The following is a 23363-nucleotide window of genomic DNA, read 5'->3' as shown; positions in this document are numbered from 1 at the left end:
CACCACTGCCCTAGACGATCTTAATCCAGTATTTCTACGATTCTGCCAATCATATTTTCAAGTTCAGGAGAGAAGAAAAAAGCGGCTGCATGAGTCTTCTCATTCTTTCACATCCATGAATACCTCCAAATGATGTTGACTGAGTCACATACTGTATTTATAAGGTATAATTCAACTAAAATTGTCATTTTCGTCTTCATATAATGCTGTATTCGCGGCCGAGAAATCACACATGACGTGAGCTGCTGACCGTGAACTGTAGGGCGGGTGCGTGCTCTACTTAATGAAAGACGTACGCGCGTCTCCTTTAATGAACAGAACCTGCTGTGAGTTACAGGTGATAAAGTTGTAAATAATATTGAGTTTGTGGCACAGAGTGATCGTTTGGGTGCCGCGCGTGAAGTATGAACAGCACACGGCAGTGAAAATGAAACCGAAAGCGTGCACATCATTTAAATAATCGCATTTTAAAGTTATGACTTCGACAAGCATTTGATCTGTTTTTTCTTTCATAGCGAACACATAGTTGTGCATGAAAATAAATGTTTACAGTGCCAGTATAACTACTCTAGCCTAAATAAAGTTGATTTTACCAGTGAATTAAATGGTCTAATAATGTTGTCAATGATTGCAAGCATATATTTCAAATGTAATTCAAAATCAGAATTATTATAAGTAGAATAGAATTATTTATAGAAACCAGTAGACCTACACATAATATTCTTGTTGTTTTACCATATGTTTGAGAAAAACAATAATAATTGCCGACTCATATTAAGCTTTATTTTACATCTACAGAATCGTGAGAAAATCGTGATCTTGATTTTAAGTTAAAAAAAATCACGATTCTCATTTTAGCCAGAATCGTGCAGCTCTACTATGAAGCCAATCAGATGTTAGATTTTGGTTGCTATACCTGACGAATAAATGTCAGTATTTGATGTCAGTGACGTTGGTTTAAGATGTTGGCTCCATGTTGGATTTTGGTCACTTTCCAACACAATCTAAAATCAACCAAATATCAACGTCATTTGACGTCATTATTGGACATCAAAATAACGCTGTCCCTAGACATTGGCTAGACTTTGAACTGTGGTCCCCTGACATCAAAACCTAAATCTCACCTAATATTAACGTCTTATGACGTTGTGTGCCTCCTGGGCAATAACTAAATGCACTACAGAATGTTACGTTTACACACATCCACAAATTACATGTAAATGCACCTGCTTTTTACAGCATAATACTCACTACTCTTGAGTACTTTTAAAAGGTCTATATTGGTAATATTTACAACAGATACTTTTACTCTACTTGCACTACACTTCTAGGCAAGTAACGGCACTTTTACTTAAGCGTGATGTTTCAGTACTCTTCAGTACTATTCCACTACTGCTTGTGAATCACAAAATATGGAAACTATTAATTAACAGATTTTTTTACAGTGTAAATTATTTTTTTTGGACAAAACTGGTCATGGTTACCAGATTTTTAAAATAGTGTATAATTAAAACTTTCGCAAAAGCGCAGTTTAATTAACACATTTGGAATGATGACCGCTCTGAGAAACACTGAAGACAGGCAATATGTCCAGAGACTCTGCATCTTTGTGTCCGAGGTCGCGACTTCTGACCCCCTGTTCTGATTCATTAGCTGAATTAGATGGATGATGTTCTCAGGCAGAAGGCATTGTCTGCATGTGTGATCGTGTTTGTGTGGACACTGCGGCTTTTCCTCGGAGTGAGATGTCAGCGCTGAGGCTGGGAGAGACGGCTCCCGATGTTAACTCTGCTCCGCGTTAATGGAGTGTTGTCTTGCCGGCTTGATTATGGGATGATCTGTGAGTCCAACAGATTAACATCCCTAATGCTTTCAGCGGGCTGCTTAAGCCTCCTTCTGAGCACTCAATAAGATCCGCTGTTCATTACTCGGGCTCTCTCGACCACACACACACACACACACTACATTCGCCGCTTATTACCCTTAGGCACACAGAAATACACACACTCATTATTAAGGCCTTTCACACCCTCATTGTGAAAACGACGTGGACAAGAGGGTCTGGGTAATAAGAACGTGCACAATGGGAGCGGCAATCTCAGGTTGTGTGTTTGTATGTGCGTGCGTGCATGTAAGATTAAAATGTGTTGTTGGCTATAATTAAAAATGATTAATGAACACTTCAGATCTGAAGGACATTTACAGTGCGTGGAATTATAAAAACAAATAGGGGATGTTTACATGGTTTGAAACCAGGTCAAAGCGATGTAAAATTATTCAAACGCTTTAACGCAAGAAATATCGTCCGATGCGTATCGATTCAGCTTTTCATAAAAGACAGAATTTGGTCATTATGTCTCTGTTGCATGCACATGTGTGAATGTGAGTGTGTGTGCGTGTGTCTAATCTATATGCAGATGGGTAGAGTGAGATGTGCTCCGCGGTCTCATCCTCTCGTCTGTGCGGGATGTGACTGGAAGTCTAATGCGAGTGGAGACGCACCTCTGATAAATGCCACCCCATAATCATGTTATTGCATTAGAGCAGCAGTACACTATGACCTGCGCAGAAGACTAAGGGCTTCCGTTCACAATTACACCACCATCATAGAACTGCCAGTTAGATGTGAATTAAAATTTAAGAGAAGGCATTATCAGAGTGTTCATGACTACACTGAACTAATGATGTCAGCAAACTACTGTATATCTGCATATAATACTCCTAATTCTTTAACGTAGAACATGCAGCGTTCGAATATCACCTTGGGATGTAATATTCTTACTATTCTGCCAAAGACAAATGACATTATGAATAATTTAAGCTTCTAAAGTAGACCCAGGTGGAATGCCAACCTTTTTCGAATTTTACGCACTGATTGAGGGAGAACGCCTGTGGGATTTTGCTGAATAAATTTACTGCAGTATCATTTAGAACTTTTAAGACTAAATATGATTTAGGCCCAATCCCGATTCTATTTTTGTACCCCTTTCCCTTGGCCTTTGAGTGTGAAGGAAAGGGCTTCAAAACGTACCCCTATGAAATGGAACAGCACTACAACACCAGCACTTGTCATCATGTCATCGCAATCTCTTGCTTCAAGTGTCATCGAGTGACAGATTGTCGTGGGACTGCTACACAGGAGTTATTATTAGAGATTATAGATAGCAAAATGTAGAGTTTTTTATTTTAGCGTTTGTTTTTTTTTAAACCTTGATGGTAAAACCCAAACGCAGTTATGAATATATTAAACCATATGTTTGTTTGTAGTAAAAAAAATTTAAAATAATGACAAAATACTAGGGATGTAACAATATTGTAAATACCGTCATTCCACAATAGTAATTTTTTTCAATATTACCGTAGGCGCATGACTCAAAACTATATTTCTGTGAAAAGTTTGCTTAGGCGAATGAAGCGAACGGGAGGTAGCGGGACCTACAATTCCCATCAGCCTAGGCGTGGCCATCATCCTTTGTCTGTTGTCACTACAGATCCAGTAATGCGGAAATGGAGTGTGCTGCTAGTAGCGGGGAAGAAAAAGATCTGGAAATGATGAAACCTAAAGCGGGTTTTAAATCCGATGTGTGGAAGCATTTCGGTTTCTTTCTAAAAAGATACAAAAAAGGAGAAAAGGTGACAGACTAAGAAAAAAAAACAATATGCAGGCACTGCCAGACTGTGGTGAAATATAAGTCGGGGAATACGACTAAAAACAGTCATGGGGACTGCAGAACACAGCACACTTGTTAGATGCAGACATTGACTTGTACCGCAAGTAGACCTCTATCTCACTCATGGCTTGTCCTCTCAAGTGGTGGAAAGACAATGCACAACGTTACCCACTGCTGTCAACCTTGGCTAAATCATATCTCTCTGTCCCAGAAACCTCAGTCCCAAATGAGAGGGTTTTTTTCTGTTCCAGGGGACATGCCCAGAGATCCCAGCTTTTACCAGATTATAGCTATATGATAATTTTCCTTAAAAAACCCATCTCTATCTAAGCGAGTGAGTGATTAAATGTTGAATGTGATAAGTATTCAACAATACTAAATTGAAACTATTTTTTATATGGTTTAATAGTTTTTTGTTATTAAAATTGAAAAATTGAAGTTCCTGTTTCGAAACTTACAGATAGATGGCTAAATTGTATGTCACTGATATGTTCAGTGCTAAGGTAAATAAACACTTTTGGCACTTTTTCATTAGTTTAGTTTTTCCTGTAAATTATTCAATAAATACCGTACCGTGCCATTCATAACGAGGTATTACCGTACCGTGAAATTCTGATACCGATACATGCCTACAAAATACTGATTTGTGCATCTCCTGACTTCCGTGTGCAGCCATGCTGCTGTTGTAGATGGTGTTTTCTGGTAAATGTTCATACCCCTTGGTTTTAAGTGTGGTTTTTAAAAATCTCAAGGGCCATCTAGCTCTTCTCCTTAGCCCTATGCCTTAAAGCTAAAGATAATTGGAACACCACTATTTCTTCACTTGAATGCACAAAATGAGTGGTAGGGGTAAGGGAAAGGGCTAAGGGGTAGAATTGGGATTAGGCCTTACTGACAGAGAGACAAAAAGATAAGAGATGAAAAATATATACTTTAGATTATTGATTCTCAACTGGTGGGCCGCAGCCCACTAGTTGGCCTTAGAAATCATGCACATGGATCACAAGATTAAATCTCAATATTATACTATAATTTTGGGGCTTCATATAAAAAAAAATCGAAGTAATGCACTTTCTCTTGTTTTCCGATTGATTACTTCAATCGATTGATTACTGCACAAGACTTTGGCCAGCGGAGAAATTAAAATGGTCGTGGCGAACTGAGTCTGGTTCTCTCAAGGTTTTTTTTCTTCACTCTCCTATTGGTGAAGTTTTTTTTCCCTCTCCGCTGTCGCCACTGGCTTGCATGGTTCAGGATCTGAAAAGCTACACATCGATGAATTTGCTCTTCAGCGTTTGGACTCTCAGTAATGACTTCAAACCACACTGAACTGAGCTAAACTGAACTGAACTTGAACACTAAATACTGAACTACCCTGATCCAGTTACTATGACCATTTATGTGAAGCTGCTTTGACACAATCTACATTGTAAAAGCGCTATACAAATAAATCTTAATTGAATCAATCAATCAATTACTTTAAACTTGGCGCAAAAAACTAGTACACGCAAGTCTGTTCATTCACAAACTGTCAGACAGGTGGGCCTTCAAAAATTGATCGGAGAAAAAAGTAGGCCCAAAAGTGAAAAAGGTTGAGAACCCCTGTGTTAGTTAATTTAGCATCAAAACAAGAGTTTAGATTGGGTGCAAAAAAACCAACCCTATCCATAACCAGTTCACCTTGTGCCCAAGCCCAATGCGATCCAACACTAAACTCTAATTATGAGCCTGAGCCTGATTTAATCCAGACTATATTTTTAATGTGTGGGCTGTTATGACAGAAACAACTACAATTCTGAGTTGTTTGAACTACAGAAATTAGTTCAGATTTATAAACCAGCCATCCCGAGATAACAACTGCTAAATAATGCAGACTTATTCGGGAACTTTGAATCACCTTGACTGTCACTGAAAACGTTTACATCTATATACTTACATCCACATTTATTTGTATCTGCTTGTTTGTCACATTGCGTTTTTTTTTTTTTTTTGCCTATTTGTCTTGTACATGAACAATACATAGGTTAGTTTTATTTAAACTGATTCTTTGTTTTGCATTGACCTACTGATAAGCCCGTCAGGCTTTATTCTGCAATAATAACTAGGCCCACGCAGAATCTACGCACCCAGAATTCTGCAGATTTTCCGGAGAATTCCGCAGATTTTTAGTCCATCGTTGATTCTGTTTATTTACTTGAGTAAATGTGTGTAAATCTAAATTTATTTAGTTTTTTAATTAATTACAGTAATATTATTGACTAATATGAAAATGTTTATCTGATTTATAATGCAGTTTGTAAAGCAATATTTTCTGTCTTTTATTAGATATATTATATGAGAGACTTGCTTTGTTTACAAAATAAAGTGAATCTAATTAGATTTGCAATTTAACATTAAATATAAGTTAAAAAGGTATTACTTTTTATTTCACATATTAAGGTTTTAGTTATGATACTCCCAAAATAATTCCCCAGAAATTCGCAGATTTTTGCCAAAATTCTCAGCATAAATAGCAAAAAAACGTCCACAGATTCTGTCTGGCCCTGATAATAACCTCCTGGATACACTGTATCCTTATCTCAACAATATCACCAATTTGTTATAGAATAACTGCAGAATCTGTGAGCACCAGCGACTTCAAAATCATTCAAAAACAAATCACAAAAACATGTGCTGCGTCTTAATTTGCATACTTATACTACGTCCTGAAACATACTTGTGAGTGTATAACAGAAGATTATGCAAGCTTTGGGACATACTACTCTGAATTTAAAGACTGTTATGTTGCTAAGTTATGTCCCCAGTTATACATCTCAACAAATCATCCCCATTTCTTTCATATTGAATTACCATCCTTATTGGAGACAGCAAAGGTTTAATCTGCTATTCATGAGTCTTTTGCAAAGAAAAACCTCCTCAGGTTTACTATACAATCAGAAGTCAACGTCTTTAAATAAGTTCACATTGTTGCTGCAGATAAAATATATTACGAAAAATGTGACTTATAATGATTTAGCTACAGTTGACTAGATAATAATTAACAGCGATTCAAACTCTACTTGACCATTGGTCTCGCGCATCCACCATGTTTGTAGTTTGTCTACACTTTCTAACCAAGCTTGTAGTTCTAATTGAATTCACATCCAATGCACAGTGCATTATGGGCAATATTAGGAGTTAGACTACGGACACTTCTACACTTCGAATTTCTATTTGAAATAGCAGACCATCCGGTAACCTTTGACATACTCTTTTCAAAATATGAGTCTTTTCTGTGGTTTGGCACATAATTTTAATTTTAAATACCATTTAGGATAGATATTACGCAAATTGTTTAAACTTTCTAACCAAGTTTATAGTTCTAATTGAATTTACATCCAATGCACAGTGTATTTTGGGTAATATTAGTAGTTAGACTACGGACGCTTTGAATTTCTATTTGAAATAGTAGACCTTCCGGGACCCTTTGGCATGCTCCTTTCAAAGTATGAAGGACTCTTTTCTATGGTTTGGGACATAATTCTATTTTTGAATACTATTTAGGATGGATATTATGCAAAATTGGGACGCGGCAATTGGTACTGGTCTGTTTTCATTTGAATTTGTAACTATTTTCCCCACCGCCCCTACGCAAAAAAGGGGTCAGCGTGGGCAGATTCTGTGTGGGCCTGTTAATTAGCCATGCTTTGCATTGTCAGAGACTGATGCTTTCACCTGTCCCTGTCTGCGTGTGAGGGAGAAGTCGGAAACCTCCGGAGGTAATTGAGAGAGGCCTGAGAGTGAAATTGGAGCCTGTTACAGCGACAGACCCAGTTCCTGTTGTGTTTGGTCTCAGGTTCGGTTTGATTATGTGAACAGCAAGAACACGACTCTGCTCCTAATCCCCCCCCATCCCTACATCCCTTCTTCCATTCTCTCTCTAGTTACCTGGAGAAGAGCAGCTGCACCATGTCCACCAGCGTGTGCTCAGCTGACTTTCTCAACAGTTCTGTGATGAGAAAAGAGCAAAAGCAGAAAGAAAAGAAAAACAAGAGAAAAAGAAAAGGGAAAGGTTAGTTCAGAAGACAAGAGCAGCACCTCGGGGGCTCAGAGTCCAGTCTTTGTTTGGTCAGGATTAGAGCAGAGGTCTATTGCAGTCCAGAGACCACAAAAGGCAGATTCACATATACAGGGATGCAAACTTTTCGTCATATCTATTTATTAGCTCTAATGTGAAATTTTCCGTCATTTTCAAATATTAGCCAAGTGGTGTTTGGCTTTTTTTACAGCCAAACTAATAGGAGATTACAGCCTAACTAAAACACATTTTTTAAAACTGCTAAGGTCAATATTATGAAAAATTAAATATATAAACGCATTTTTTAAAATTTAAAATAAATAAATAAATTATATATATATATAAATGCGTGTGTGTGTGTGTGTGTGTGTGTGTGTGCGCATATACACGTGAAAATATATATACATACAGTTGAAGTGAGAATTATTAGCCCCCCTGTTTATATTTTCCCCATTTTCTGTTTAACGGAGAGAAGATTTTTTTCAACACATTTCTAAACATGATAGTTTTAATGACTCATTTCTAATAACTGATTTATTTTATCTTTGCCATGATGGCAGTAAATAATATAACACTAGATATTTTTTACTTTTCAATTTTCACTTCTATACAGCTTAAAGTGACATTTAAAGGCTTAACCAGGTTAATGAGCTTAAGTAGGCAGGTTAGGGTAATTAGTTATTGTATAATGATGGTTTGTTCTGTAGACTATCGAAAAAATATATAGCTTAAAGGGGCTAACAATATTGACCTTAAAATGATGTTTAAAAAAATGTAAAACAATTTTTATTCTAGCCAAAACTAAACAAATAAGACTTTCTCCAGAAGAAAAAATATAATCAGAATTTTTAATACTGTAAAAAATTCCTTGCTCTGTTAAACATTATTTAAAAAGGAAAAAAAATTTAAAAATTTAAAAAAAAAAATCAAAGGAGGGCTGATAATTCTGACTTCAACTATATATATATATATATATATATATATAAAACTTTTTTAAAATTTTGACATCTCAAAATCTGTCAAATAAGATGTTCTATAGAAGAAAATATTATCAGACATACTGTGAAATTGTCCTTGCTCTGTTAAATATAATTTGGGAAATATTTAGAAAAGAAAAATCCATGGGGGGTATAGGTGCTAATAATTCTGACTTCAACTGTGTATGTGTGTGTGTGTGTGTGTGTGTGTGTGTGTGTGTGTGTGTGTGTGTGTGTGTGTGTGTGGGTGTATGTGCGTGTGTGTGTATTTTTTTATTGGCTACAGAACAAACCACTGTTGTCCACACTGTTTGACTTGCCTAATCGAACCTGCCTATTCAGTTAGTTGGTGTTTTAAAAATACTAATTTATTCATCAAGAACACATCAAAGGTGAAATGCATGATGTTATAGGAGATTATAGATATATATATATATATATATATTTTTTTTATTTATTTTTTTTTTACCTGAATTAATTGTATATTCAACACACTAAAGTAAAATCCATCACAGTAGTATATTTTAAATACAGTGGTCCCTTACTATAACGAGGTTCGCTTTTCACAGTCTCGCAAACTTTTTTAGGTAATTCACATGCTTTTTTCTACAGAGCATTGTGTTCTGGCTAACTGGCTGTAGACCATAGTCAATCAATCTGGACTTATTTTTTATGAAGGTTTGAACTTTGAGAGTGTTTAAATGAAAGAAAAGTGTGAAAATGTTCATGCCTGTCTGAAAAGTGTATAAAGTGTTTAGTGAGAGGTTTTACAGCCTTTATTTACATATATATTTATCATAATTGTAAAAAATAAAGATGATTACTACGTGGATTTTGGCTATTGCGGGTTAGTTTTAGAATGTAACTTCTGCGAATAACAAGGGACCATTGTAATTATAATATTAAATAGTTTAAAACTATATTATAAAATATATCAAAAATATTCTAATTGTATACAGTTTTTCTGTATGTAAATGCCGCACAATATTACTGATTGTATTGTATTTCTGATAGGAAATGATAGCAATCTAGTGAGCAATACAGATATTACATAATTAAACATTAAACAATGTTTTATAAACTTGATTGTTACACCAAAAGTTATTTAGCTTGAATATTAATTTATAAAAAAAGTATTTATACCTCAATATCAGGTATCAGTCTATGCACTCAAAATAAACGTACTATAATGAATAAAGTGAAAGAAAATCAAACACCACAAACAAAATAAATGATATCATAAATATACAACTAGCCAGGGCATACTAAAAACTCCCACTAGCTTTATTTATTGCTGACACATGTACGCTCGTCTTGAAATAAGCAAAAAAAAAAAAAAAACAGGTTCTGTGCAACTTGGTATTATTTAATCTTAGTTTGATGAGTTGAGTGTGCGCTAATCCTGCACAAATTTTAGCAAACAGAATTGACATAATTAGGGAAAAATAACCCACCAGACTGGCTAGTGAACTGACACTAGCTATGCTTCCATCCTAAAATGCGAATGAACTTCATGCGCAAAACTGGATTATCGCATGAAAGATGTGCAAATAAAGCTGCGTTTCTATCTAACGAGTCAAATCGAACAAATTCGTCACTTCCCGATGAACTGGCGCCTATTATTAACAATAAAAACTGAATTTGCTGCAGTAGGTGAAGCTGCGTCAATCTTTTTTTCACCTAATAAATGACTTGCGCCTCAGAAGGCAATCCTGACAGGCAGTGAGCGCGCGGTGGCGTTTGAAGGTGTCAGACGCGGAGCACAGACGCTCTTGAATCTGGAGGTCATTAACAACATAATAACGCTGATACTTAAGGTAATGTGTTTTAGAATGACCAAAACAACATGTCAGATGTTCTACATTGTGCTCAGCCAGCTGGTTTGTCCATTCATACACATTTTCATCATCACATGATCTCTTATAACAAAATCACATGACCTTTTTTCATGCGCATACTAAAATTTATGCGGTAAAATTGTTTCCATCATAGTTTATGCGCATCTTTTATCGAATAAAAAGTGTATCCTACTCAGTTATGCGTAAAAATTTATGAGCATCGTGGTGTTTCCATCAGTCCGTTTTTTTTTTTTTTAATGCATATGCGCATAAAAATAGGTGGATGGAAACATAGCTATTGTTACCTATGGCAGCTGATTTCCAATCACAGCTGGCACAAATTCAACCTGATTCAAAACGTTTAATTTCATTGTGGTTGGGACAATATAAAATAGTAAAGTTCAATTGAAGTTGAATTTGTTAGCAACGTTGATGCGAGTAAACTTATAATAATAATAATATTGTAGAGAAAAACCTACATTAGCTAAAACTAGATTCAGTGGAAATTACACTGAATCTAATAATCTAATATTAACGATGCTAAATCAGAGCAAAATTAACAGCTCCAAGATGGACAAACAGCACCGTTATTTATGCCAACTAAAGTTCAGCTAGCTTTACTTTAAGATATGCAAGAAGAGCTTAGAAATCACTTTTTTCAGCCTTCACCATAACTCTTAAGATTTAGACAACTAACAATAATGACATTTCTTGGATGAAAAACAGCAAATTTCTATAAAAAGTGAAGTTTGCATCCCTGCATACCGAGAAGTTCAACAGTGTATATCGAGAGGCAGACACTTTTATCCAAAGCTATTTGCAGTTTACTTAAACATTTTTTTCTCTTGAATTAAAACCATGAATTTGTTCTTTTTCAATTAAATAAAATGAAAAAAAGAGAGAAAGTAAGATTTATTTCTAGGAACTTCATTTTACTTACCACTTAATCTCATTTCAAAGCATATACGGAAACAGGACTGCATGATCTCACAGACAGACTCATTGGTGAGATGGGCTCCAACAGGAGTCAATAGCAAAGTCCTCAAAACCTAGAAATAATATTAAGAAAAACATCAACTTTACTGAAGCCATTTATCTGGATGCCTATCATAGACATTATCTACACACACACGCACACACACACAGAGATGCACACACAGACAAACACTACATTGCCAAATGTTTTGAGACATCTGCCTTTACATGATCATCACATGAACTTTATGTGACACTCTGATCTTAATTTGCAGGGTTTAATATGGACTTGGCCAATCATTTGCATCTATAACAGCTTTAACTGTTCAGGGATGGCTTTCCACAAGGTTTAGGATTTTGATTATAAGAATTTTGAACATTCTTCTAGAAGCACATTTGCAAGGCCAGATACTGATGTTGAAGAATAAGGCCCGACTTGCAGTCTCCATTCTAATTCATCCCTCAGATGTTTGGTCGTGTTGAGGTCAGGACTTTGTGCAGGCCAGTCAAGTTCCTTCACACTAAACTTGCACATCCCTGTCTATATATGGACCTTGTTTTGTGCACTGGTGTTCAGACATACTGGAAGAGGAAAGGGTTGGTTTCATGACATTGTCCAAAATGTCTGAGTTTAAATGAAAGTAGCATACGCGTGCGCTTGACACAGAAGTATGAATGAGCCTTAAATAGGGCCAGAGCAAGCTGAACTGCCGCTCTAGGCAAAGGACGGTCACGCCGCCCACAAGGGAGGCGAAGGAGCTGTCGCGAACGCCACCCTCTCTATTCTGCCGCCCTAGACGCAGATATAACTAAGGGCGTGGTTGGTGAGGGTAGTGTCGTGGACGCCGCCCTAGACGCAGATATAACTGAGGGCGCAAGAGGTAAGGATAGTGTCGGGGATGCTGCCCTCTCTATTTTGCCGCCCTAGACACGGATATAACTAAGGGCGCGGGTGGTGAGGGTAGTGTCGCGGACGCCGCCCTCTCTATTCTGCCGCCCTAGACGCGGATATAACTAAGGGCGCGGGTGGTGAGGGTAGTGTCGCGGACGCCGCCCTCTCTATTCTGCCGCCCTAGACGCGGATATAACTAAGGGCGCGGGTGGTGAGGGTAGTGTCGCGGACGCCGCCCTCTCTATTCTGCCGCCCTAGACACAGATATAACTAAGGGCGTGGGTGGTGAGGGTAGAGTCGTGGACGCCGCCCTCTCTATTCTGCCGCCCTAGACGCAGATATAACTGAGGGCGCAAGAGGTGAGGGTATTGTCGGGGATGCTGCCCTCTCTTTTCTGCCGCCCTAGACACGGATATAACTAAGGGCGCGGGTGGTGAGTGTAGTGTAGCGGACGCCGCCCTAGACACGGATATAACTAAGGACGTGGGTGGTGAGGGTAGTGTCGCAGACGCCGCCCTAGACGCGGATATAACTGAAGGCGCAAGAGGTGAGGGTAGTGTCGGGGATGCTGCCCTCTCTATTCCGCCTAGGTCGCCTCTATGGATGCGCCGGCCCTGGCCTTAAATTGCACTTCAGCAGCATTTATTTGAGAGCGCACAAGAAAATCTGCAATAGAGCAGCCTATATTTGAGGGTGTGCAAGAAGTTTTTAAATCGAGGAAATTGGTGCGCAAGCAAAAAGATTTGCATTCTCGTATTACATAAATGGGATCTCAACTTGTAATACTGCGCTCACGACATTTGTCATTGAAATAGCACCATAGGTAGTTGGTACACCTGTGTAAAAGGTCTGCCGCCTCAGCTGGAAAATTGAAAAAGCTGGTGTTACCCTTATTTTATTTGATTTATTAACTTTTTAGTTATGGGACTCCCAAAATAATTCAGAATAAATCTAAAGATTTTTTTACTAAATTCTCTACAGAAATAGCAAAAAATGTCCGCAGATTCAGTCTGGCTCTACTTATAATTACAGGGCTCAACAATAAGGACTGCCCGGTGGCCCAGGGCTAGCGTGAGAGACACTTGGGACAGTAGACCGGATCATTACTGGCCCGATTGGGACAGTGCTGCCTTGTCACTAACATTTAACTTGTCTGTGACTATTTGTCAATAGCGTGCATTTTAAGCTTGTGCTTTTAAGTCTTTACACACTACATTCTCTGTAATGTCGTAAACAACATATTATTTTCCGGTTCCTCTTGTGTGATTGATTTGATCGTGCTAATTTTTTTTGTAACCTGGTAACAACCAGTAAAGCGTAGAAACAGCAACATGGCGGCAACATCAAATTATAAGGCTAAAAGAAAATGTCTGTTTCTAACGTCTTGGCAGTAGACATTTACATGGGAACAACACGACAAAATAAAAATTAAGTGAGCGAGTTTGCCGTAAGTTTGACAAGTCAGCCACCTTTTGTTAAATAATTTTAAACCCCAATAAAATACCTCCACATTTTCCATACTGCTCTTTTTGTTTGCATAACACTTTTATTTACAGTTTTTTTTTTAAGTATTGAAATTCTAGATTCACAGACTTTATTTTTTACACATTATTTAAAATATGTGGCTAAAAAATAGCTATTAACTTCCCTTTTTTTTTTTTGTTTTTTTGGTGGGGCCAGTTAAAATTTTGGCAGGGCAAGTAAAAATCTAAACCACTTGCCCGATCAGACCAGTAGAAAAAATCCTTAGCGTTGAATTAATAATAAAAAATAATCATGTATAAAAAAATTATTTTGTTTTATTTTGACATCTCAAAATCTTGATGAAAGTGGTCTGTGTGATCGAGTGTGTTACCTGGAGGATTTTCATCAGCACCACCTCATCACTTGCAGGGTCGGTGCCCACGAATCTTGCATGCGTGACCGCATCAGCCATGTTCTCGATGCACTCCGCTGCCCCTTCATGATTGGCATCTGTGAAGGACAGAGACGGGCGAAACTTAAAACAAACTAAAAATACCCTAATATATTCCCCCTCACTCTCCTATTAATGCTCGCGATTCTCAGGCAGATAAGCTGTACGCGGGTCATCATGACATGACCGTGGTTACGTGATTAATCTTACACAATTAACCTGGTCACCGGTTCAGCTATCAACTGACCACGCTCCATGTGAAGAGCACATCGGACATCTAATCACCAGATGTGTGCGCTTTTGTGGACGGGCCTGCTAAATTGGCTGTCTAGGCAACGGTGTTTTGAAACCCAAGCAGGGCCAGATAGCGGGTTGGAGCCAGGCTGCTTTTTTCTTTCCCATCGCCTTTAAAGAGCATTTCATTAACTAATAAGAGCAGACTGCCTGGGGAGGAGGAGGCCGGGGCTGTGACTGCAGGTAAAGCCTTGACACAAGAGTGCATTCCACTTATTAGCAGGCAAATAACACGGAAAGAGAGAGAGACGGGACAGCCATTTCCCTGAACCCTTAGTGAGCGGCCTCATAATTATTAAGGTAAGGAGAAGGTCTTCAAATCACCTTACTCTTAAAAATACCAAAGTCAGTAAACACACAATTTGAAGCAAGTAAAAAGCTGTGGATTAGGCATTTATTGCAATCACTTTACACTTTAACACCATCTGACAGTCAAAGGTGAACGAACGGACTACTCTGTTTCTAATCTGGTTTTGTTGTTTCTACAGAGAAACAACAAAACCTACTGGATCAAATGAATAAACACAGAAACTATATATCAACTAAATAAATAAAATGAGGCTAAATATCAACTTCGATATTAACGACCCTTAGAGTACGAAAGTAAGTGATAGTGGAAGTGTAACATCACATTAACAACCCATATACAGTGTTCAGCAAAACTGAGTACAGCCCATTTTTAAAAAGAATTTTTTTCTCCATTTCTCAGTGAATATAGGCAATGTATTTTGGTGCATTTAAAGAAAACAGATTCATTAAACAGATATATTTATTAAGATAATATTTTAGTTACCAAACATATTTAGAAATTGAAAGATAATACAATTAAATCCAAAGTGCAAACTTGCAAACTTTCAACTAAATAAAAAAATAAATAAAATTAAAGTGCAGCAAACAAAGCAATGAGAAAAAAAATATTATAAAAAAAAAAACATTACTATAATAATGATAATTACGAATGATACAAACCCACAGGAAAGAATAATATTAAAAAGATGTATGATGGATTATTAAAGCGATAACTACAATATACTCAGGCTGGTAATAATAATAATAATGATAATGATGATAATGATAACAATAAAAACAACAACAGTTTTAACAATAACTTGAGGTGGTGGAAGTTGTATGATGAGCATTGAGGTATATAGTGTTTGTCGGTTGCTTTGTGATGCATTAAAAAAAGTGTGATGTGTAGCATGATTGATTAGATAAGCTCTAGATTTGGCTTCAGTACTGACTAATCTATTGTATATGCACAAATATAATATTGTATAGATTCCTACTAAAATATGAACTAAAAAATAGATTTGTGGGGGGTGTACTTATATATGCTGAGCACTGTATGCATGTATGTATATGGAGTAGTAACTGATTAAATGTAATGTGGATTATGTAATCAGATTCCAAAAAATAAATACTTGTGATTATTTATAATTCCTTTAACGTGTTATTAATTGTAATTACAAAATAAACAATGTTAAACAAACTTGAAAATAATGGAATCATGTACAAAAATAGATGTGACAAATGATTTTAGTTTCGATACTTTAAATTATACAGATTCACTATGGAGCCAGATCTGTCTCAAAAGTAATACATTTACAAAATAAAACTCATACTGTATATGCACAGCACAATTAACGTTTAAAAAAATCCAATTCGTAAATACAAAACACAATTCAAAATTACACAAATCCAAATGTTTCGATTTTACAAATTGAATTTTCACAATTATTAATTGTGTTTTAAATTTACTAATTCGATTTGCGCATTTATGAATTGTGTTTTGAACTTACGAATTGGATATGTGTATTAACAAACTGCTTTTTAATTTATAAATTAGATTTGGTGATTTATGAATTGTGTTTTGAAATTACGAATTAGATTTGGTCATTTACGAATTGTGTTTTGAATTAACGAAATGGATTTGGTCATTTATGAATTGTGTTTTAAATTTACAAAATTGGATTTGGTCATTTATGAATTGTTTTGAGTTTACAAATTCAATTTGGTCATTTACGAATTGTGTTTTGAAATTACGAATTGGATTTGGTCATTTATGAATTTTGTTTTGAATTTACGAAATGGATTTGGTCATTTATGAATTTTGTTTTTAATTTACTAATTGGATATGTGTATTTACAAATTGACTTTTAATTTGCGAATTAGATTTGGTGATTCGTGAATTGTGTTTTGAACTTACAAATTGGATTTGTTTATATATGAATTGTGTTTTAAATTTACAAATTGGATTTGTGCTTTTATGAATTGTTTTATGAATTTGTGAATTGGATTTGTGTATTTATAAATAGTTTTTTAAATTTATGAATTGGATTTTAGCATTCATGAATTGTTTTTTTGAATTTACGAATTGGATTAGCAAATTTATGAATTGTGTTTTGAATATATAAATTAAACTTGCGCATTTATGAATTGTGTTTGAATTTACAAATTGGATTTGGTCATTTATGAATTGTGTTTAGAGTTTACGAATTGGATTTGCGCATTTATGAATTGTGTTTTTTTATTTATGAATTGAATGTTTAGTTAAAATAGTTTTTTTTGAATTTATGAATTTGATTTGCTCATTTATGTTTTTTTTTATTTATTTATGAATTTTATTTGTATATTTTCAAATTGCGTTTAGAATCTACAAATAGAATTTTGTAAATGTGGGTTGTAATTATATATTGTTTTCGAGAGTAATCTGGCGTCATAATTCATGAGCACCAAATTGGTGTATTAGAACATTTTCTAGAACGAGAACACAACAACTTTTGCTTTCTACTTTTTTTACAGAAAAAAATCCTGTTTAAACATTATTTATTAATACTTTATTATTATTTTATATTTAATAGTTTTTAAATATCTAAATTAACAATGTCACACTGTAACTTACCGTTTAATTTAATTGAATTGAATTTAAATGTTAACTTTTAGATTTAAATCAGATTTGTTTTTAACCAAATGCTTTAGATAACTTGCAGACATATCCAAATCCCAGAACCACTCAATTTCATGCGAAAATCTGTGAGCGAATGTGACTGGACCAAACAGCAATGAAGAGAGAGGCAGTCCCACAACAAACACGGGACCCCCTTCCAAACAGCCCATCTCCACGGAAACAAGAGCCAGAGTCTATTCAGCACAACATCAGAAGTCATCTAAAATACTAATCCTCACTTGGCACGGTCTACACAGCCGAGCGGCAGAGTTATTGTTGAAACAACTGAAGTCTGGGTGGGGCTGGAGGGTCTTTGTGCATGTGTGTGAGAGTATCAAAGAGGTTCAAACAGCTGTCGTGTACTAAAAGGTTAAGTAAAAGTACATTCAGACACCAGGGTGTCCCTCAAGTCAAAGAAGCGCTCATCCCTGAAAAGAGTGCGTGTGTAAAACCTGAAACCAAGCATGCACGGGCACCAATCTGGCTCTTTCAACCAAAAAAATAAATAAATAATAAATGGTTTCATAAATGATAAACTTTTTTTCCTATTCAGAAATGCAAATTTTCTTAAAGCACATTTTCAAACACTCCAAACAGAATGGTGTGTGGATGTGGCTGTGGCCGTTTTTCAAGGGATAAGTGGCTGTGTAAGTGAGCCTTTGGGTTTGAGTACTGGCCTGGGAAAAAGAAGAGTGGGAAAGAGAGAGTGGGAAAAGTGGGATCTGGATATCTGTCAATAAGGCCGTCCCCCCGAGCCCACCGACCTCAGGCCTGAGATTGAGGGGAATTAGCTCTCACCAAACAAATTCACGGTGCGCGAGTGTGTGTGTGTGTGTGTGTGTGTGTGTGTGTGTGTGTGTGTTTGTTTGGTAACAGTGAGACCCCCCAGTGTGCTGTAAAGTCTCAAGTCTCACTGTACACTGTTAAAGAGGGAAAACAGCAGGGCAGACCTGGTGTGTTTGACCGATATAAATCACATGTTGTTAGTCCCTCACCTATGTACCAATGGAGAAGTTTAGTCTGATCAGTTGGTAGAAAATCTGAATCACATTATACATTTGAATGATTTCAATGTGCTCAGACAGGACAGGTAAATTCCCTATGGAGAGCAACACAGTATGTGCCGATAGGTCTCTGCATTTGTGTGTGTGGTCAATAGATGGCAGTATTCTGTTTCTATACTGCAAACGCAGCAAGTTGAGCAGTCGCTTTCTGAAGACAATAATCTTCTAGGAGCAGAAACTCGCTTTTGTCCACTTTTGAGGACATACAGGCTTTATCCAGATTATACAGAAGACTGGGATTTTCAAAAATACCAGGTTTTTGGCCATGAAACCTGTCCTATCAAATTTTGTCAAATATCACGTATAATTTTATTGTCTTGAAAAGACACATAACACATTTAGGAATTTACCAAAGGTTAAAGATCCACTATATTTGAAACAAAATGCAAATGATTTATATGAGATATTCCATCTAAATAATAAATAATTACTTAAATTATTTTTTTTGTGTGTGTGTGTGTGGCTAAAAGTTTTTTGAAACAAGTCTAATCAGGTTAGGAAAATTTAGCAGGTAATATAAAATGTGCTGTGAAGTTATTACTGTGTACTATTTTATGGCTGGTTCAGAGAAATTTGTCTGGAGGTTGGAGAAAATCTCAGAGAGGATTTTACAAGTGTTGATAGGCCTAAGAAAGTTTGATGCATGCCTCAAAATATACATTACAAAACATATTGTATTCAGTGTGCTCATATGACTTAAAATTGCATTAAAAGATGCTAAAAAAGTAAATGCAAGAACATGATTAAATAATTAAATGTGCAAAAAGCAAACAAATGTTTTTGTTTTGTTTGTTTTAAGAGTTGGTTCTAAGAAATATTAAGATTAGTTTTCTATTTATGGTACTACACTGTAAAACATGGGTTATAACTTTACTGTAAAAAAGTGAGTAAACCTATTGCCCTAAAAGTAAAGTAAAGTAAAATAAAGTAAAGTTTACCTTACTTCAAAAAATGAGTAAATCATTTGCAACTTGTTATGGTTGACTTAATTTGTGTACTTATGCCATTAATATCATTTCATAATAATCCTTTACTTAATAATTTTAGAGCAATGGGTTTAGTCACAAAAATACATTTACTCACAAAAACATTTACGAACAAGTAAATAAACCGACTGCTTTAAAAGTAAAGCAAACTAATCGCTTTTTACAGTGTATACACACGAGAATATGTGAGAGGTTTGAAGAGCTACTGAAATATTATAAATATATTATATATTATAATATATATGGACTAAAATAAAAACTCACAAAATGCATTGTTTATGGTAATATTTTTTCATAATTCATGCAATACATGCCACTACAGGGATTCGGACAGAAACATGAACAGCATTGTGAGAAAGTTGCACTTTTGAAAACACATTTATGTCTACATTTAGCATTTTATTTAGCCATACTTCATGTTGGCCCTGTAATCATTAGTTTTTTAAATATTTTTGATATTTTATTAATATTTATTTTATATTGTATACATTCATGATTAAGAAGAACTAAATAAAGTAAGAAATATGATTAAATATAAATGAGTAGATCGTCAAGTATATACTTTAGCAAGTCAAAGAAAGAAAACATAGTTAATTCATGTGGTCAAAGAGCTGTAAATAAAGTATCAATTGTTTGTATTTACAGAAAAAAAGGTTTATCTATAAATTTCACAGTGACAGAGTTTCACCAAGTGAACTTTAAAACTTTTAAAGACATTTTTAAAACCATTATGGAAGAATTTTTAGAAATACAGATTACAGTATCCTTCGCGATAAATAAACTTTTAAACAAATGTTACTGTGAGTAAAGTAATTAAATGCTATTTTTTAATAAAATAAAATCTTTTATCCGGATTGGGATTGTTGGTGATTGCATGCAAGTTAATGGCTAGTTTGGGTAGCTTTACATAAATTAGGTGAACACCCGTTTAAAAAAAAAAAAGTATATATATATATATATATATATATATATATATATATATATATATATATATATATATATATATATATATATATATATATATATATATATATATATATATATTTTTTTTTTTTTTTTTTTAACAGAATATTTTAGAAGATTTAAGACTTAAGGCATAAAATTTAGCTTTTGACATTTTAAGACTTTAAAATGCTGAAACCCTGCCGTGAACAGATAGGTTTGATGCATTTTAACAAAACAGTTTATTTAAAACAAAAACAAAATGTTACACTGTTTAGTTCTCCACATTTATCCTGGTTGGTAAAATTGTATTTAAAACTTTCCCTCAACATATAAATTTGATGTACTCATTTTTTTAATTGTTAAAGTCAGAATTATTAGCCCTCCTGAATTACTGTATATGCGCATATTGCAATATCAATGCTGAAATGATATACTGTGCAGCACTACCTTCAAATATGTCTAACTCTTACAAAAAAAAAAAACGATAACCACATTATTATAATTTTATATCCTTATAAATTTAAAGTATTTCATTCAGAATTATTAGCCCTCCTGAATTGTTAGCCTGTATATTTTGCAATATAATTTTTTTATATTATTTTCTGTATAACAAAAAGATTTTAAACACATTTCTAAACATATTCATTTTAGTAACTCTTTTCTAATAAATTATTTATTTTTTCATTGCCATGATGACAGGAAATAATATTTTACTAGATATTTATATGATACTAGTATTTAGCTTAAAGTGACATTGAAATGATAAACTAGGCTAATTTGGTTATTTAGGCAGGGTAGTGTAATTAGGCCAGTTATTTTATAACAGTGGTTTGTTCTGTAGACTATCGAGAAAAAAAAATTGCTTAAGAAGGCTAATAATATTGAACTATTTCTAAAAAAACTGCTTTTATTGTAGCTGAAATAAAACAAATAAGACTTTCTCCAGAAGGAAAAAAATATTATAGTAAATACTGTGAAAATGTCCTTGCTCTGTTAATCAGTGTTTGAGAAATATAAAAAATTAAATAAATAAATAATAATAATACAATTTGTAATTATATATATTATAATTATTATTATTATTTTTTGTACATTCAAGTGTATGTGCACAAATATATTGTTTTAAAGCCTCCAATTGAAAATATTATTTAAAAGGGAGATCTATGAAGAGTGTATTCATTTATGCTGAGCACCGTATATTGTGATATGATTATCGTGATATGAGATTTTTTAGGATATCGCCCAGCCCTAGCGTATAACATCAAAACGTGAATCAGTCATAGCTGTTAATATAAGACCTATAGTGTGTGGCTGTACTGTATGTCTATGGAATGCTAATTGGGAGTAATGATAATGTCACTCTTCATGGCAGATTAGTGCAGTCTGAATGAGCATAACCCATCAGTCAGCACACAGCCTCTCACATACCTAAAGGTCATTTAATCACACACTCATACGAGTGCATTAATATGTCACGCTCGTCAGGAGTGCTCACCTGGGATTAGCACAAGCTCTGTGCGTGTGAGACGGAGGAGAAAAAAGAAATGTGTGCTAGAAAGACTTTTGGGAGCGACTTTCTGCGTGTTACTTTGGGGAGAAAAAAAAATAACAGACAGCGAAATGACATGCTGCATTGTGTCATTTCAATTCATACAGTATTTGCCTAAGATGAAAGAATATTAAGCCAATAACATCTCGAAAATGAAGAGCACACTGGATGTCTTAGGAGGAAAAGAGAGAGGAATACAGAGAGAGTCTATGGAGTCTAAACTGAATCTTCAATAAAACTCTTCTGAATTATTAAAAGGGCTATACGGTGGCACAGTGTGTAGCATGTTCGCCTCACAGCAAGAAGGCTGCTGGTTCGGGTCTCAGCTGGGTCAGTTGGCATTTTTGTGTGGAGTTTGCATGTTCTCCCTCAGTTCGTGTGGATTTTCTCTGGGTGCTCCGGTTTCCCCCACAAGTCCAAAGACATGTGGTACTGTATAGGTCAGTGGTGCTCAACCCTGTTCCTGGAGATCGACCTTCCTACAAAGTTCAGCTCCAACCTGGATCAAACACACCTGAACCAATTAATTAGGACCTGAACGGCACTTGATAATTACAGGCAGGTGTGTTTGATATGGGTTGCAACTGAAATCTGCAGGAAGGTCGATCACCAGGAACAGGGCTGTTCACGCCTGGTATAGGTGAATTGGGTAGGCTAAATTGTCCGTAGTTTATGTGTGTGAATAAGTGTGTATGGATGTTTCCCAGTAATGGGTTGCAGCTAGAAGGGCATTCGATGCATAAAACATATGCTGGATAAGTCGGCGGTTCATTCCGCTGTGGTGACCCCAGATTAATAAAGGGACTAAGCCTAAAAAAATGTAAAAAAAGAATGAATGAATGATGAATAAAAATAATCTAAAAATAATGTCTGTATGTGTATTTAGGGACGTCTATCTTAAACATATTAACTTAAAGACTGCAGTTAATATATAGACTACATCTAATTTTAATTGCAATTAACGCAGTTGCAGGTTTTTTTTTTTATTTCCTTCGTGTGTTTAACATGCAAGAAATGTGGATAGGACCAATGAAGCACTTTTTGAAGGCAAGTTTCAGTATAAAACAATTAGTTGCATCAGCAGGCTCTCCAAAGTTTCATGCGATTTCGGGTGTTTCATTTTTAACTTTCAACTTCTGTTGTAAGTTGATACCGCATGGCGAACAGAAAGAAAATCCTCAGCATTTCGTGACTCGGTGTTCCTTTAAGGTAATAAAATCACAGCTTAGGCTACACGGTAGAATTTTAATAAG

The 23363-nt window shown here is 35.3% G+C and overlaps 1 protein-coding gene across 20 annotated transcripts in view; it reads right to left on the bottom strand.

Annotated features, from left to right (window-relative positions):
- The window catches only part of gbf1 (golgi brefeldin A resistant guanine nucleotide exchange factor 1), a 167139-nt gene that overhangs the window by 65663 nt on the left and 78113 nt on the right, over nucleotides 1-23363 (bottom strand). For all 20 annotated transcript variants that reach the window (XR_015505573.1, XR_015505574.1, XR_015505572.1 and 17 more), the window contains exons 5-7: nucleotides 14266-14384; nucleotides 11484-11592; nucleotides 7599-7659 (exon numbers count right to left, since the gene is read on the bottom strand). Coding sequence is in view for 11 of the 20 variants with exons in the window: in XM_087278781.1 (XP_087134907.1) it covers nucleotides 7599-7659; nucleotides 11484-11592; nucleotides 14266-14384 (289 nt within the window). In the remaining 9 variants the exon portion in view is untranslated. The remainder of the gene's footprint in view (nucleotides 1-7598; nucleotides 7660-11483; nucleotides 11593-14265; nucleotides 14385-23363) is intronic.

The sequence above is a fragment of the Danio rerio genome, chromosome 13 (genome assembly GCF_052040795.2).
Source record: "Danio rerio strain M-AB ecotype USA chromosome 13, GRCz13ab, whole genome shotgun sequence".
Lineage (NCBI taxonomy): Eukaryota > Metazoa > Chordata > Actinopteri > Cypriniformes > Danionidae > Danio > Danio rerio.
Note: the sequence above shows the minus strand (reverse complement) of the source record. Positions and strands in the feature narration are given on the sequence as shown.